The 11,987-nt window shown below is 38.8% G+C and overlaps 1 protein-coding gene across 1 annotated transcript; it reads left to right on the top strand.

The window, feature by feature from the left end:
• The first annotated feature begins 677 nt into the window (after window positions 1-677).
• Window positions 678-2,353, top strand: LOC100662702 (olfactory receptor 52D1-like). The gene has a single exon (XM_003421511.3). It carries the CDS (start codon window positions 1,328-1,330, stop codon window positions 2,351-2,353), a length of 1,026 nt encoding a protein of 341 aa, XP_003421559.3. The 5' UTR covers window positions 678-1,327.
• Window positions 2,354-11,987: the final 9,634 nt, after the last annotated feature.

Genomic DNA, 11,987 nt, shown 5'->3' with positions numbered 1-11,987 from the left:
AATGGAGGGTATCGTTATTTTGGGCATCAAACTTTTTATCCCAAGTATTTTGCTTTAGGTTAAACCACAGAAACCTTATGGGGTAAGTAGGCTAGGCATTGTCATTACCAATTTAAAGATGACAAAACTGACTATGAAAAATGTTATAGGTTTGTCCAATGTTACATAGAGATGAAATTGGAAAGCTGAGATTGGAATTTCATTGCTCTTTCTAAACTAAGACTCTTAAGAGAAGTAAAACATTTTGGTCAAGGTCACAACAATCTAGTGAAGGAATCAGAACTATAATTCAGATTTCCTGGCAGCACATACAGATTTCTTAAAGTACACTACTTTAATGAAGGAGGATGTGTATCATAAATTCTCCAAAAGAAAAAAAACTCACCTCTTCAAGGTTTATTTACTGTTGGCATCTGCAGGATACTGAAATTCTCTGTGAGTCAGCTCCCATCAACACTTGATATTCCAATTTGGACATCACATCCGAACATTACAGTAGTAAGTATGCAGGACTGTGAGTTGGCTTTGACATAGTTGGAGGTACAGTCTTGCTTTCTTCTACTATGCTCTTGTAAGAGCTTAAATCACTGTGGATATTCAGTTATGAAGCTTATGAGTACATATAAGATGCCTAGCATTTTCCTAAGTACTTCAGGTGAGATGAAAAAGAAATTTTTCGATTTGTATTTGGGCTGATAAAATATAAACAGAGAAAGCAAAGTAAATGCAAAATTACAGCTTTATGTTCAAAAGTCAATGACAGATCACTAAGAGTTGTCAAAATTGACTCTTATAGTGAACACTTATCGAAATATCTACATACAGATTAGTCATCAGCTTGTGGAGATTACAACAACATATGGTCCCATTGAAAAGCACATGGATTGTAATGGAAGAATGAAAAAAATAAAAAAATCTTACTAAGGGCTGGTTTAGAAGGGAAGGCTTCTGCAGGCAATAAAATTTTCCCAGGGATTTAAAAAATAGAAAAGGGAGAAATAAAGGAAGAAGACTCACTGTGAGGGAGCAATGGCATGACTACAGAGCATCGGCAAAAATACCCACAGGTACATGTGGACAGTCAGTAAGTGATGCACAAGATACAATTGGAAATAAGTCAGGGATGGTCAGAATGTGCAGAAGCTTACATGCCTAACTTAGTGCTTGGAATACAAAACTCAAAATATGACTGGAAAGGAAAGCAGATGCAAAAAAAGAAAAGAATATATGTAATAAAGTCTGTGATTGCTGAACAAGTGAATAACAACAAATCTTTTTTTCTCAGTCTGAAGAGATTATTTCCTAGGAAGATCATCTGTTCATCTGAATGAACCAAAGACCAACAGGGCAGACATACCAACACTGCTTGGATAAACTCCTTCATTTGTCAAGCAGCATGTCAGATTCTAACATCAGTGATAACACTCTCTCAGCCACTCTCTTTCTGACAGGAATCCCAGGGATGGAGGACAGTCATATCTGGATTGCTATCCCATTTTGTGTCATGTACCTGGTGGCACTAGCTGGAAATACTTCCCTTATTTTGGTCATTGTGACAAGTAATACTCTTCATGAACCCATGTACCTCTTCCTTTGCCTTCTCTCACTCACCGACTTGGCCCTCGGCTCGACCACAGTGCCCAAGACGCTGGCTATTTTGTGGCTCCATGCTGGTGAGATTTCCTTTAATGGCTGCCTGGCCCAGATGTTTTGTGTACATTCTGTCTATGCTCTGGAGTCCTCAGTTCTTCTTGCCATGGCCTTTGATCGATACGTGGCTATCTGCAAACCTCTCAGATATACAACCATCCTCAACCATGGTGTCATAGGCAGAATAAGCTTTCTTGGACTATTCCGTAGTATAACTGTTGTTTCCCCCTTCATCTTCTTGCTGAAGCGACTGCCCTACTGTGGGCACCGTGTCATGGCACACACATACTGTGAGCACATGGGCATTGCTCGACTAGCCTGCGCCAGTATCACTGTCAATGTTGTCTATGGACTGACTGTAGCCCTGCTGGCAATGGGTCTGGATTCCATCCTCATTGCCATATCCTATGGTTTTATCCTCCATGCTGTCTTTCGCCTGCCATCCCATGACGCTCGGCACAAGACTCTGAGTACCTGTGGTTCCCATCTTGGAGTCATCCTGGTTTTCTACATTCCTGCCTTCTTCTCCTTCCTCACTCACCGCTTTGGCAGACACCGTGTCCCCAAGCATGTGCACATCTTTCTGGCTAATCTCTATGTGCTTGTGCCTCCTGTACTCAACCCAATCATCTATGGGGCCAGAACCAAGGAGATCCGGAGTCAACTTCTAAGAATGCTTCGCTTGAGGAAGGACTTAGTATAGAGGCTGGACATGAGAAAAAAAAGATAAATTGGCAGGAGAACTGCCTAGTGCAATTACATGCATTGAAACCTATGATGTAGAAGGGATGGGTTGACTTGGGAAGGAATTTTGAAAGGAAAAAAACTAGGCAGATGAATTAGAAATATCAGTGATCACATTGAACTTGTCATGTTCCCAAGAGTGGAATTGCTCAGAGATGGGATAATATTTTCTCTCTTGTATCAGAATGAGCTATGATTTACCAAAGATGAAGGCTGTTCCTGGTCTTGAGGAGATTCTACTGGGAGGGAAAATGGAAAAATCAAAAACAAAAACTCTTGGAGTGAATTTGAATCTGGACTCCACCAATCTGAGTAATGGTTAAGAGACAAGATTTCAATCCTGACTCTTCTAATTATTTGCTGAGTCCTTCTGTGTCTCAGTTTGGCCAGTCATAAAGTGGGGATAATGATAATACCTAACTTAAGTTTGTGGTGAGGAACAAATAAAGGAATAAATGTAGAAAACATAGAACACTGCTCAAAATATAATAAAACTCAAAATCAAACCCCTTGCCGTCGAGTCGATTCTAACTCATAGCGACCCTACATGACAGAGTAGAACTGCCCCAAAGGGTTTCCAAGAAGCAGAGCTGGATACAGGCCCATAAAACAAAATGAGAGACAATAGATAAGTGGTACACAATACTGGAGAAGCTAGCACAACTTGTCCAAGGCATATATTTCCATCCCAGCTGTCTCTTCCACTTGGAAGAATTAGGAGAAATCACATCCTAAAATGGTTTACTCTAAAATAGATCATAATTTTAGTTAAGAACAATTTTTACATGAGAATTTTGTTATTGCTCACACCTTATGTACTACAGAGTGTACCCATAGCACAGAGCGTGCCAATAGCACAAAGTGTACCCACAGGAAATTAAATTGACCACCAGCACTGTGCCTGTTCTTTAATAAAATATATATATATATATGTATGTTCTTTAATAGATGGTTAAATAATTATCTTTTTTTCTATTTCTTTTTCAAAAAATTTTTTTTGGTTGAAGGGTAAAAATTTGGTTCTACATTTTTCTCCATTTCTGTCTGGGGCCATCTACTGTGATCCCTGTTAGAGCAGTCAGTGGTGGTAGCAGGGCACCATCTAGTTGTACTGGACTCAGTCTGGTGGAGGCCAAGGTAGATGTTGTCCATTAGTTGTTTGGACTAATCTTTCCCTTGTATCTTCAGTTTTCTTCATTACCCCTTGCTCTCAAAGGGGTGAGACCAGTGGAGTATCCTAGATGGCCCCTTATAGCCCCTTAAGATCCCATAGTCTCAATTACATATGCATTATGGATATGACTACAATGAATACAAAATGGTTTGTGCTTGACATTTTCAAACATGCCACAAATATACATTGCACTTTTATATGCAAATATAATCTTTTATTCATTCTTCTATTATTTTTGTGTGTATGCCTAGTATATTTCAGGCTCTGCATTAGGGCCTGAAGAGTACAAAGAGAAACAAAATATGACTCCTTCGCATGAGTTTCTTATAATCTAGTGCTGTGTGCCGTTGAGTCAATTCCGACTCATAGTGACCCTATAGGACAGGGTAGAACTACCCCATAGGGTTTCCAAGGATCAGCTGGTAGATTTGAACTGCCAACATTTTGGTTAGCAGCCAAGCCCTGTGCCAACAGGGCTCCTTACAGTCTAGTAAAAAAATTAGAAGAGACTAATTAACTGAAGTAACTGACCTGACTAAAACACATTCCAAGTATATTGAGATATAAAGCAGGGAGTGAACAATTCTAATTATGGTGAAAGAAAATCTTACACAAAACCTTTCTTTACTCTATGGCTTATGCAAATGATATTTTGCATTTACCCTTGACGAATAACATTAGTAAGTAAGCCACCTTATGTATTATCATATAAGTTAGAGCAGTTTATTTTATTCCCTCTTTTAAACAGGCTAATGAGGTAGGTAGGTGAGAGATAGGTGTCCATTTTATGGGTGAGGAAATTACCACAGAGGCTCAGTCCACTTATTCAGGAACTAAGGAGTGTAGTGGGGGGTATTATGGGGAACAGAAGGAAAGGAAACAAAATTTTCTAATATGAAACTCTGATTTCAAAAGTCATTATTAGTTCATATGTTCATTCATTAATTTCTTTACTCATTATTTCCTTCACTTATTTCTCCTTTTTTTTCAATTATTCATTCCTTATTATTATACTGTCTTTGAACATTATCTTTGAACATTATCCGGGTGGAAGGCCTAGAGAAGGTCTGATATCAATGGACAGGGTTGAGCAAGGCAAGACTGATGCCTTGGGGAGTTAACAGTCCCTCAGAGGAAAGCACATAGATATGAACTTAATGGCACTAATGATGGATTGAAGGAAGAGTCACAGAAGAGAAGCAAAAGACTTTGTGTTACAGATTAGCAGATGTCTTCGATTTCTCCATGTGAAAGGAACATAACCAGTAATCCTAGAATCTAATCCTGACTACCTAATTATCATAGTTGTTAAATTCCAAAACATCACAACTTTTCAAACACCATGATTGCAAAGACCCTGGCTCCTGGAAACATCTGAAATCAACCACCTAAGGTAAACGTGCATGTTGATAATCATGTGACACCTAGCCCATAAGCTCCTCTACCTGTGCCTCAGCTTTTTTCAGAGTTGCCTAGGCCAATAACCAAAAGGTCCAGACGCAACACCAAGTATCCTAAAGCTAGTCCCCAATTCTTCCAGAGAATAGTCCCACTCTGTAGTGATACTTGACACTCTTCTGGTGATTCTTGAAGAGAGACATTTTTTCTGCCTCTAGAGGGCATTGATATATGAGTTTAATTTCTGCATCAGACCCAAGATGGTCCTGGAAAATGCTAGCCCAGTGAATTAGACTAAATGATTAATTCCTGAAACTAGAACTTGTAGTGCAGCACCAGCATCCCTGGATTGATCCATTGAACTTTAGGGGTCTGGCTGGCTATACCCCCAACACTAGATCATCCAGAGCTTCTAGATCTGCCAGAGAGTCAGACTTTTACACTGAATAGCATCTTTAGAGGCCTGGGGTATATCTCCTTGGTCTTTGTGGAATAGATGATAGGATTGAGCATGGGAGGCACAAAGAGGTAAAGGATCGACAAGAGGATATGAACAGCATGGGTAGGCCATTACCAATGTGATGCACAGTGAACACACTTAACATGGCAGGTAAGGGAATGGAGAAATCCATTTGGGGAAAATGCACAAAGTGTGGCATAGTTGGGAAAATATAATCTTCGGAATCAGGCCCAGGTATGAATATCAACTTGGTCACTAACCAGTTACGGTAAAACCTGTGAATGCCGTAACCTATATAAGGTGGGAACCTGTCAGAGAAGGAAAACTTCAATATTTTCCATTACAATGAGTGATAGAAAAGTAGTAAGACTGCACCCTAAGACAGAAAATTTGCGAGGCCCAGAAAAACAAGGCGGTCTAGTCAAGTTCCAGCTCTCACAGGTTTCACTTTTTTGTATGATTTCAGTTGTAATTTAAACCTCAGGCTCCTCATCTGTAAAGTAGAGATGATAATATCCTACAACCTTTTTCATCAGGTAGTTGCAAGCTTCGAATGGATTCTTAGCTTGGCACATGGCAGGAATGCAATAAATGTTATTTATTTTTACTCACCATCATCTACTCATCTTTGAGGACCACAAGAGAACAAACAGGATGGAAATCAGAGACACTTCTTCTAGTCAGTAGTGGGGATGAAGAGAGTGCTCAGGTAACTCTATGGTGCTTTGCCCTTCCTAAGCTACAGACTGGGTTACAATTCTAATGTTGTGGTAGTGCAGTGGTTAAGAGTTTGTCCGCTAAACAAAAGGTCGGCAGTTCCAACCCACCAGCTGCTTCTTGGAAACAACATATGGGGTGGTTCTACTGTGTCCTATAGGGTCACTATGAGTTGAAATCAACTCAACCACAACAGGTTTAAAATAAGGCTCTTTCGTATTGGATTCAATCACTGTATGCTTGCCTGGCGCTTGCTTTCCCTGTCTTATACATATTGAAAAAGAAGGTGTGGTTTTGAATTTTGAAAAGTTTGGGAAGTTCTGAATTCGAGTATATTGTAGAGCAGTCAGAAAATTGGGAGTGATCTTGTCTCTTTTATGCCAGGTCTAGATTTAAATGAGGCAAAGTTCTAAGGAGAGTTCCATGAGAGAACATTGAAGAAAGATTCCAAACAAAAAATTTATTCACATATTCAAAAAGAAACTTTTGCAGTTATAATATTTATCATTAGTACACGTTGTTAGATGGAAAGAAAAATACTTTCAAACAGCTAAAGAACTGTATAATATTTTAAAAATAATCAATATAATTTTTTAAAGTACTGTCAAATTTTTCAGTATACTCCACATGAAACTTAAGGATAAAAATTTTAGGTCATGTCCAAGTGTATATGTTTGTTTTTAGGGAAGGTGTGTATCATTCAACTGGAACTTAAATTTTATTTTTATCAAATTATGTTAATACTTTTTTTTTTGCAATTTATAGTCATTTGGAGTCTTATCTAAATTTATGAAATGTTTGTTTCTTTGTTTAATAATTCCCAAATGCCCACACCCAAAATTCAGCATACTTATGCGTACATAATCCTTCAAAGGGATACTGTGCTTGTTATTAGGCAATTGTTTTTCAGTTTGAAAACTATGTTTTTGTGTTCTGCTTTGTGAAGCCAGAGCTGGGGTTACTCTCTACAGTCCCAGCTGGCTACCTTTTTCAGTTTGCCAGTAAAGGGCACTAGAAGCAGACTGGAAAGCTGAAGGAGGGTAGAGGGATTGCTCTTTCATATTTGATTTCTGTTCCTGTCAGTGCCCAAACAAAGGATTTTCCTTGGCAACAGCAATTGATACTAGCAATGGCAGTTGGTTCCAATTTGTGCTTTTGGTTCTGCCCCCACCCCCCTTACTTCAAATCAGCCTCATCATGCCTCTCCGTACAGCACCAGGAACTTGAGGTTGCTCCTTAGAAGCGTTTATCCCAGCTCTGCAGGGACCCTCCTTTGAAGTTCTGATAAGCAGAACTTCCTCCCTTCTGACGGTAATGGATTTCAGGAATTACTAATTCTCTATGATGACTTTGTTCTGTATATTGCAGATACAAGACCCCATTCACTCCCAGCAAAGTTATGTGTATAAACAAAGATTTCTTAGAAATTATTTTATAAAAATCAAATCAAGAATAACTGACAGTGAACCTTGTCTCATTCCATCAATGTTGAGTTGGGGTTATATGAACTGATGGGAAAAGGATAAAATTCCATCAATACACTAAGGAACATATTTCTATAACAAAATAGGTTTACATAAACCATTTATAAAATTTAAATTTTTATACTGCTTTTAATACTGTATATTTATTAAAAAAAACTAAGAATATAATACTTTGACATTTGTATCCTATTAGTTACAGGAAAAATAATTTCTAATTACATTTTTTTAACATATTTATATTGCAAACAAATATGAAAGTGTGATCATCACAACAATTTTAAGCATAAAAGTAGATATAGAGGACAAGGCATCTACTTCAAGGAGACAAAGGAATAATACTAAATTCCTGACAGTCAAACAGGTTGTTCCTGTTTTAAATAGATTATGGTGATTTAGAAATGTCTGTGCTATTTGGCACAAATGGTTAAGGTCTCAACTACTGGCCAAAAGGTTGGCAGTTCAAACCCACTCAGAGGTACCCGAAGATCTACTTCCTAAAGGTCACAACATCGAAGACTCTATGGAGTAGTTCTACTCTGTAACATATGGGGTCACAATAAGTCGAAATCAACTGGACAGCAGCTAACAACAACATAAAAAAATATATATATATATATTTTCAAAATCCTTTCAGAGAGTACCCAAGAAATATTTAGAAGACTGCTGGTCTGAGTTACTATGAGAGGGGATAGGTGTTACAGTGGAATTAATTTCTCCTGGAAGGAGCCTTGATGGAAGGAATCCTAGACAAGAAGATTTGGTGGATGGCTAATGTCAAGAGATATGAGGATCTGGCTAGAGCACTGGTGTCTTTCACTACCAAGGCTAACTTCATGGGCAAGCAACCCAGGCAGTGGCACAGAGCTCCAAGCTCAGAAGAACCCGTGCATTATTAAATGCTCTGTCATTTTCTTGAAATGGTTAATAATTTTATCTTTAAACTTGTGCTTTCTAATAAAGTTTAATGATACAATGGAGCATGTGTGTGTCTTCCACCACTCCTTGCTAGAGTTTCACATACAGATTTTGTGATGCCTCGTGAGCAGAGAAATTTGGTGGACACACAGTGAATGACAGTTCAAGAAGACACAAAGAAATACAGAGAAAAGTAAAGAAAAAGTGGAGAAGGAAAAAAGAAAGCAAGAGAAGAAAAAAAGAGGATAAAACACTCGTACTAGAAGTATATTTCCAGGACTTTCCTTGAAAAGTGGTCCTGAAAATGTTCCTTCCTCATTTTGTTGTTAGCTCCATCATGTCGGCCCCAACTCACAGCAACCCCATACTCCTTGCTTTATTTACCCTTCCTATTTTTTTTTTTTTCCTCTAGGAATCCTGGAGGCACGGTGGTTAAGCGCACAGCTGCTAACCAAAAGGTCAGTGGTTGGAACCCACTAGTTGCTCAATGGGAGAAAGATGAGGCAGTCTACTCCCATAAAGATCACAGCCTTGGAAACCCCATAAGGCAGTTCTACACTCTCCTATAGGGTCTCTATATGTTGGAATTGACTCGATGACAATGTTTTTTTTTTTTCTCTCCCTCAAAAAGTGCACAGTGACTCAAATCCCTAGGGCAGCTCTCCTGGGCTTTCACACAGGAGTTAGGCCATAAATAATCTCACTTACCGTGCCTTTTGTTTAGAGGAAGCTGAGAAGCAGAACTGAGCTAGACACTTACTGTACTCAGAAAACCAAGGGAGGATAAAACATTTCAATACAGATTACACACTTAGACTCCATAACTCCCCTTATCACACCCACACAAACCTTCACAGATAGACAACTTTACTCTCACTAAAAACACCTTCATTCAGACACACATCTCCAGCAGAAACCATGACTCTACCACCCTCGCTCACATATGGTTCCCACCCATACACTACACACCCTTACAGGGCTCCATCCTAAGTGTCTCCATCTGCAAATGAATGTCTCCACACAGGTATGTTCTTGAAATCAGATTCCTACAACTTAGGTGGTTTGAACAGTTAGCTTGATGGTGCAAATCTTTTGCACTCAACCACTGACCAAAAAATTGATGGTTTGAAGGCACACAGCAGCTCTGTGGGAGAAAGACCTGGTGATCTGCTTCCATAAAGATTACAATGAAGAAAACCCTATGGAGCAGGTCTACTCTGTAAACCATGGGGTCTTCATGAGTTGAAATTGACTTGACAGTAACAAGGTGGGTTTTTTTTTTTTTTTTTTTCATAATGGAGCAGGTCTACTCTGTAAACCATGGGGTCTTCATGAGTTGAAATTGACTTGACAGTAACAAGGTGGGTTTTTTTTTTTTTTTTCATTTTAAGTTTGAAAGGGGGCCTCAAAAAATCAGTCATCGCAGGACCCAAAAACAAAACTAACAGGGGCAAATTTTCCCCCATTCTAGACCAGAGTGAATTCCCAGCTGAAAGCCCTTTTGTCATTCCATTTCCTGGAAAGCAACTTCCCTTGTACCCCAATCATTCTGGTCCCCATACCCATAAATGCTCACAAAGTAGCGGTCTTCTTGTAGTGGCCATTTGAAATCCTCCTTTTGGGGCATGAAATGGATGGGAAGAGGGTATAAAATAAGGTAATACGGCTCCAATTTCCCACTCTCCACAGTCCAAGATTTTTCCCCAGGTGTCACAGGGCAGTGTTCAGGCTGAGCACAAGTGCAGCAGGTGTCATCAGTGAACTTGTCTTAGAAGCAGGAGGGGTGTACTTGTCACTTTGGAGTCCAGAAGATGAGTAAAGTGATTGCAGCAATAGGGAGTGATATTACACAATGCATAAAAAGATAGGAGTTCAAACCTTAGCAAGGTAAATGGAAAGTTAGTTAAGGTAGAAAGAACAAACTGATCAGGAGACCTAAGACCTCATTTCAGTTCTGCCCATAACATGTTTGTGATATGGATTGCATCAGTCCTCCCATCTTGAGGTGGTCTTCGCAATGTTTAGACTAAAGTGAAATTACTTATTATATTCTATCCTCTCTGGAATTCTGTTAGGCGATAAGGAGCCTCCAAATGGGGAGTATCATTATTTTGGGCATTATTTTATCCCATGTATTTTACTTCAGGTTAAACCGCAGAAACCTTACGAGGTAAGTAGGCCAGATGTTACTAATTTAGAGAAGACAAACCTGAATATGGAAACATTTATAGGATTCTCCAATGCAACATAACGAGGACATTGGAAAGCTGAGATTGCGAATTTCATTGATTTTTCTAAATTAATACTGTTAACAGATGTAAAACAATTTGGTCAAGGAATCAGACCTATAATTCAGATTGCCTGGCATCACATAGAGATTTCCATTCAGTACACTACGTTACTGAGGGAGGGTGTATATCATAAATTGTCTTAAAAATAAAAAATAACGTCTCAGAATTTATTTACTGTTGGCCTCTCCAGGATACTGAAATCTCTCTGTCCACTTGACATTTCGATCTGGATGTCACATTGAGACATTACAGTGGTAGGTATGCAAAGCTGTGAACTGGCTTTGCCATAGTTGGGAGTACAATCTCTTGCTTTCTTCTGTTATGCTCATGTGAGTCCTCAAAGCACTGCAGATATTCAGTTATGAAGCATGTGAGTATATTCAGGATGCCTAGCATTTTCCTGAGCACAGCAGATGAGATGAAAATGAAACTATTTGATTTATATTTGGGCTGATAAGATAAAAACAGAGAAAACAAAGTGAACACAAAATTATAGCTTTATGTCTAAAAGTCAATGACATATTACTAAGAGTTGTCAAAATTGACTCTTTTAGGGAACATTAATCAAAAGATCTACATATAGGTTAGTCATCAGCATGTGAAGGTTACTACATATGGTCTCACTGAAAAGGATGTTGACATGTAAAGGAAGAATGAAAGTAATAAAAAATCTTACTAAGGCCTGGTTTAGAAGGGAAGGCTTCTACAGGCAATAAAATTTTCCCAGAGGCTTAAAAAATAGAAAAGGGAGAAATGAAGAAAGAAGGCTCACTATGAGTGAGAAATGGTGTGAAAAAGATCATTGGCGAAAATACCCACAGGTACATGTGGACAGTCAGTAAGTGATGCACAAGATACAACTGGAAATAAGACTGGGATGGTCAGAATGTGCAGGGGCTAACATGCCTAACTTGGTGCTTGGAATACAAAACACAAAACATGACTGGAAAGGAAAGCAGATGCAAAAAAAAAAAAAAAAAAAAGAATGTATGTGCTTAAGTCTGTGATTGTTGAACAAGTCTTTTTTTTTTTTTTTTTCTCAGTCTGAAGAGATCATTTCCCAGGAAGATCATCTGTTCATCTGAATGAACCAAAGACCAACAGGGCAGACATACCAACACTCCTTAGATAAACCCCTTCATTTGGCAAGCAGA

The sequence above is a fragment of the Loxodonta africana genome, chromosome 7 (genome assembly GCF_030014295.1).
Source record: "Loxodonta africana isolate mLoxAfr1 chromosome 7, mLoxAfr1.hap2, whole genome shotgun sequence".
NCBI classification, from domain to species: Eukaryota; Metazoa; Chordata; class Mammalia; order Proboscidea; family Elephantidae; genus Loxodonta; species Loxodonta africana.
This window is presented reverse-complemented; position numbering and strand designations above follow the sequence as displayed.

Bases quoted from the DNA above. Each gene is read 5' to 3' on its own strand.
- LOC100662702 (XM_003421511.3), top strand. From the start codon at position 1,328: ATGAACCAAAGACCAACAGGGCAGACATACCAACACTGCTTGGATAAA.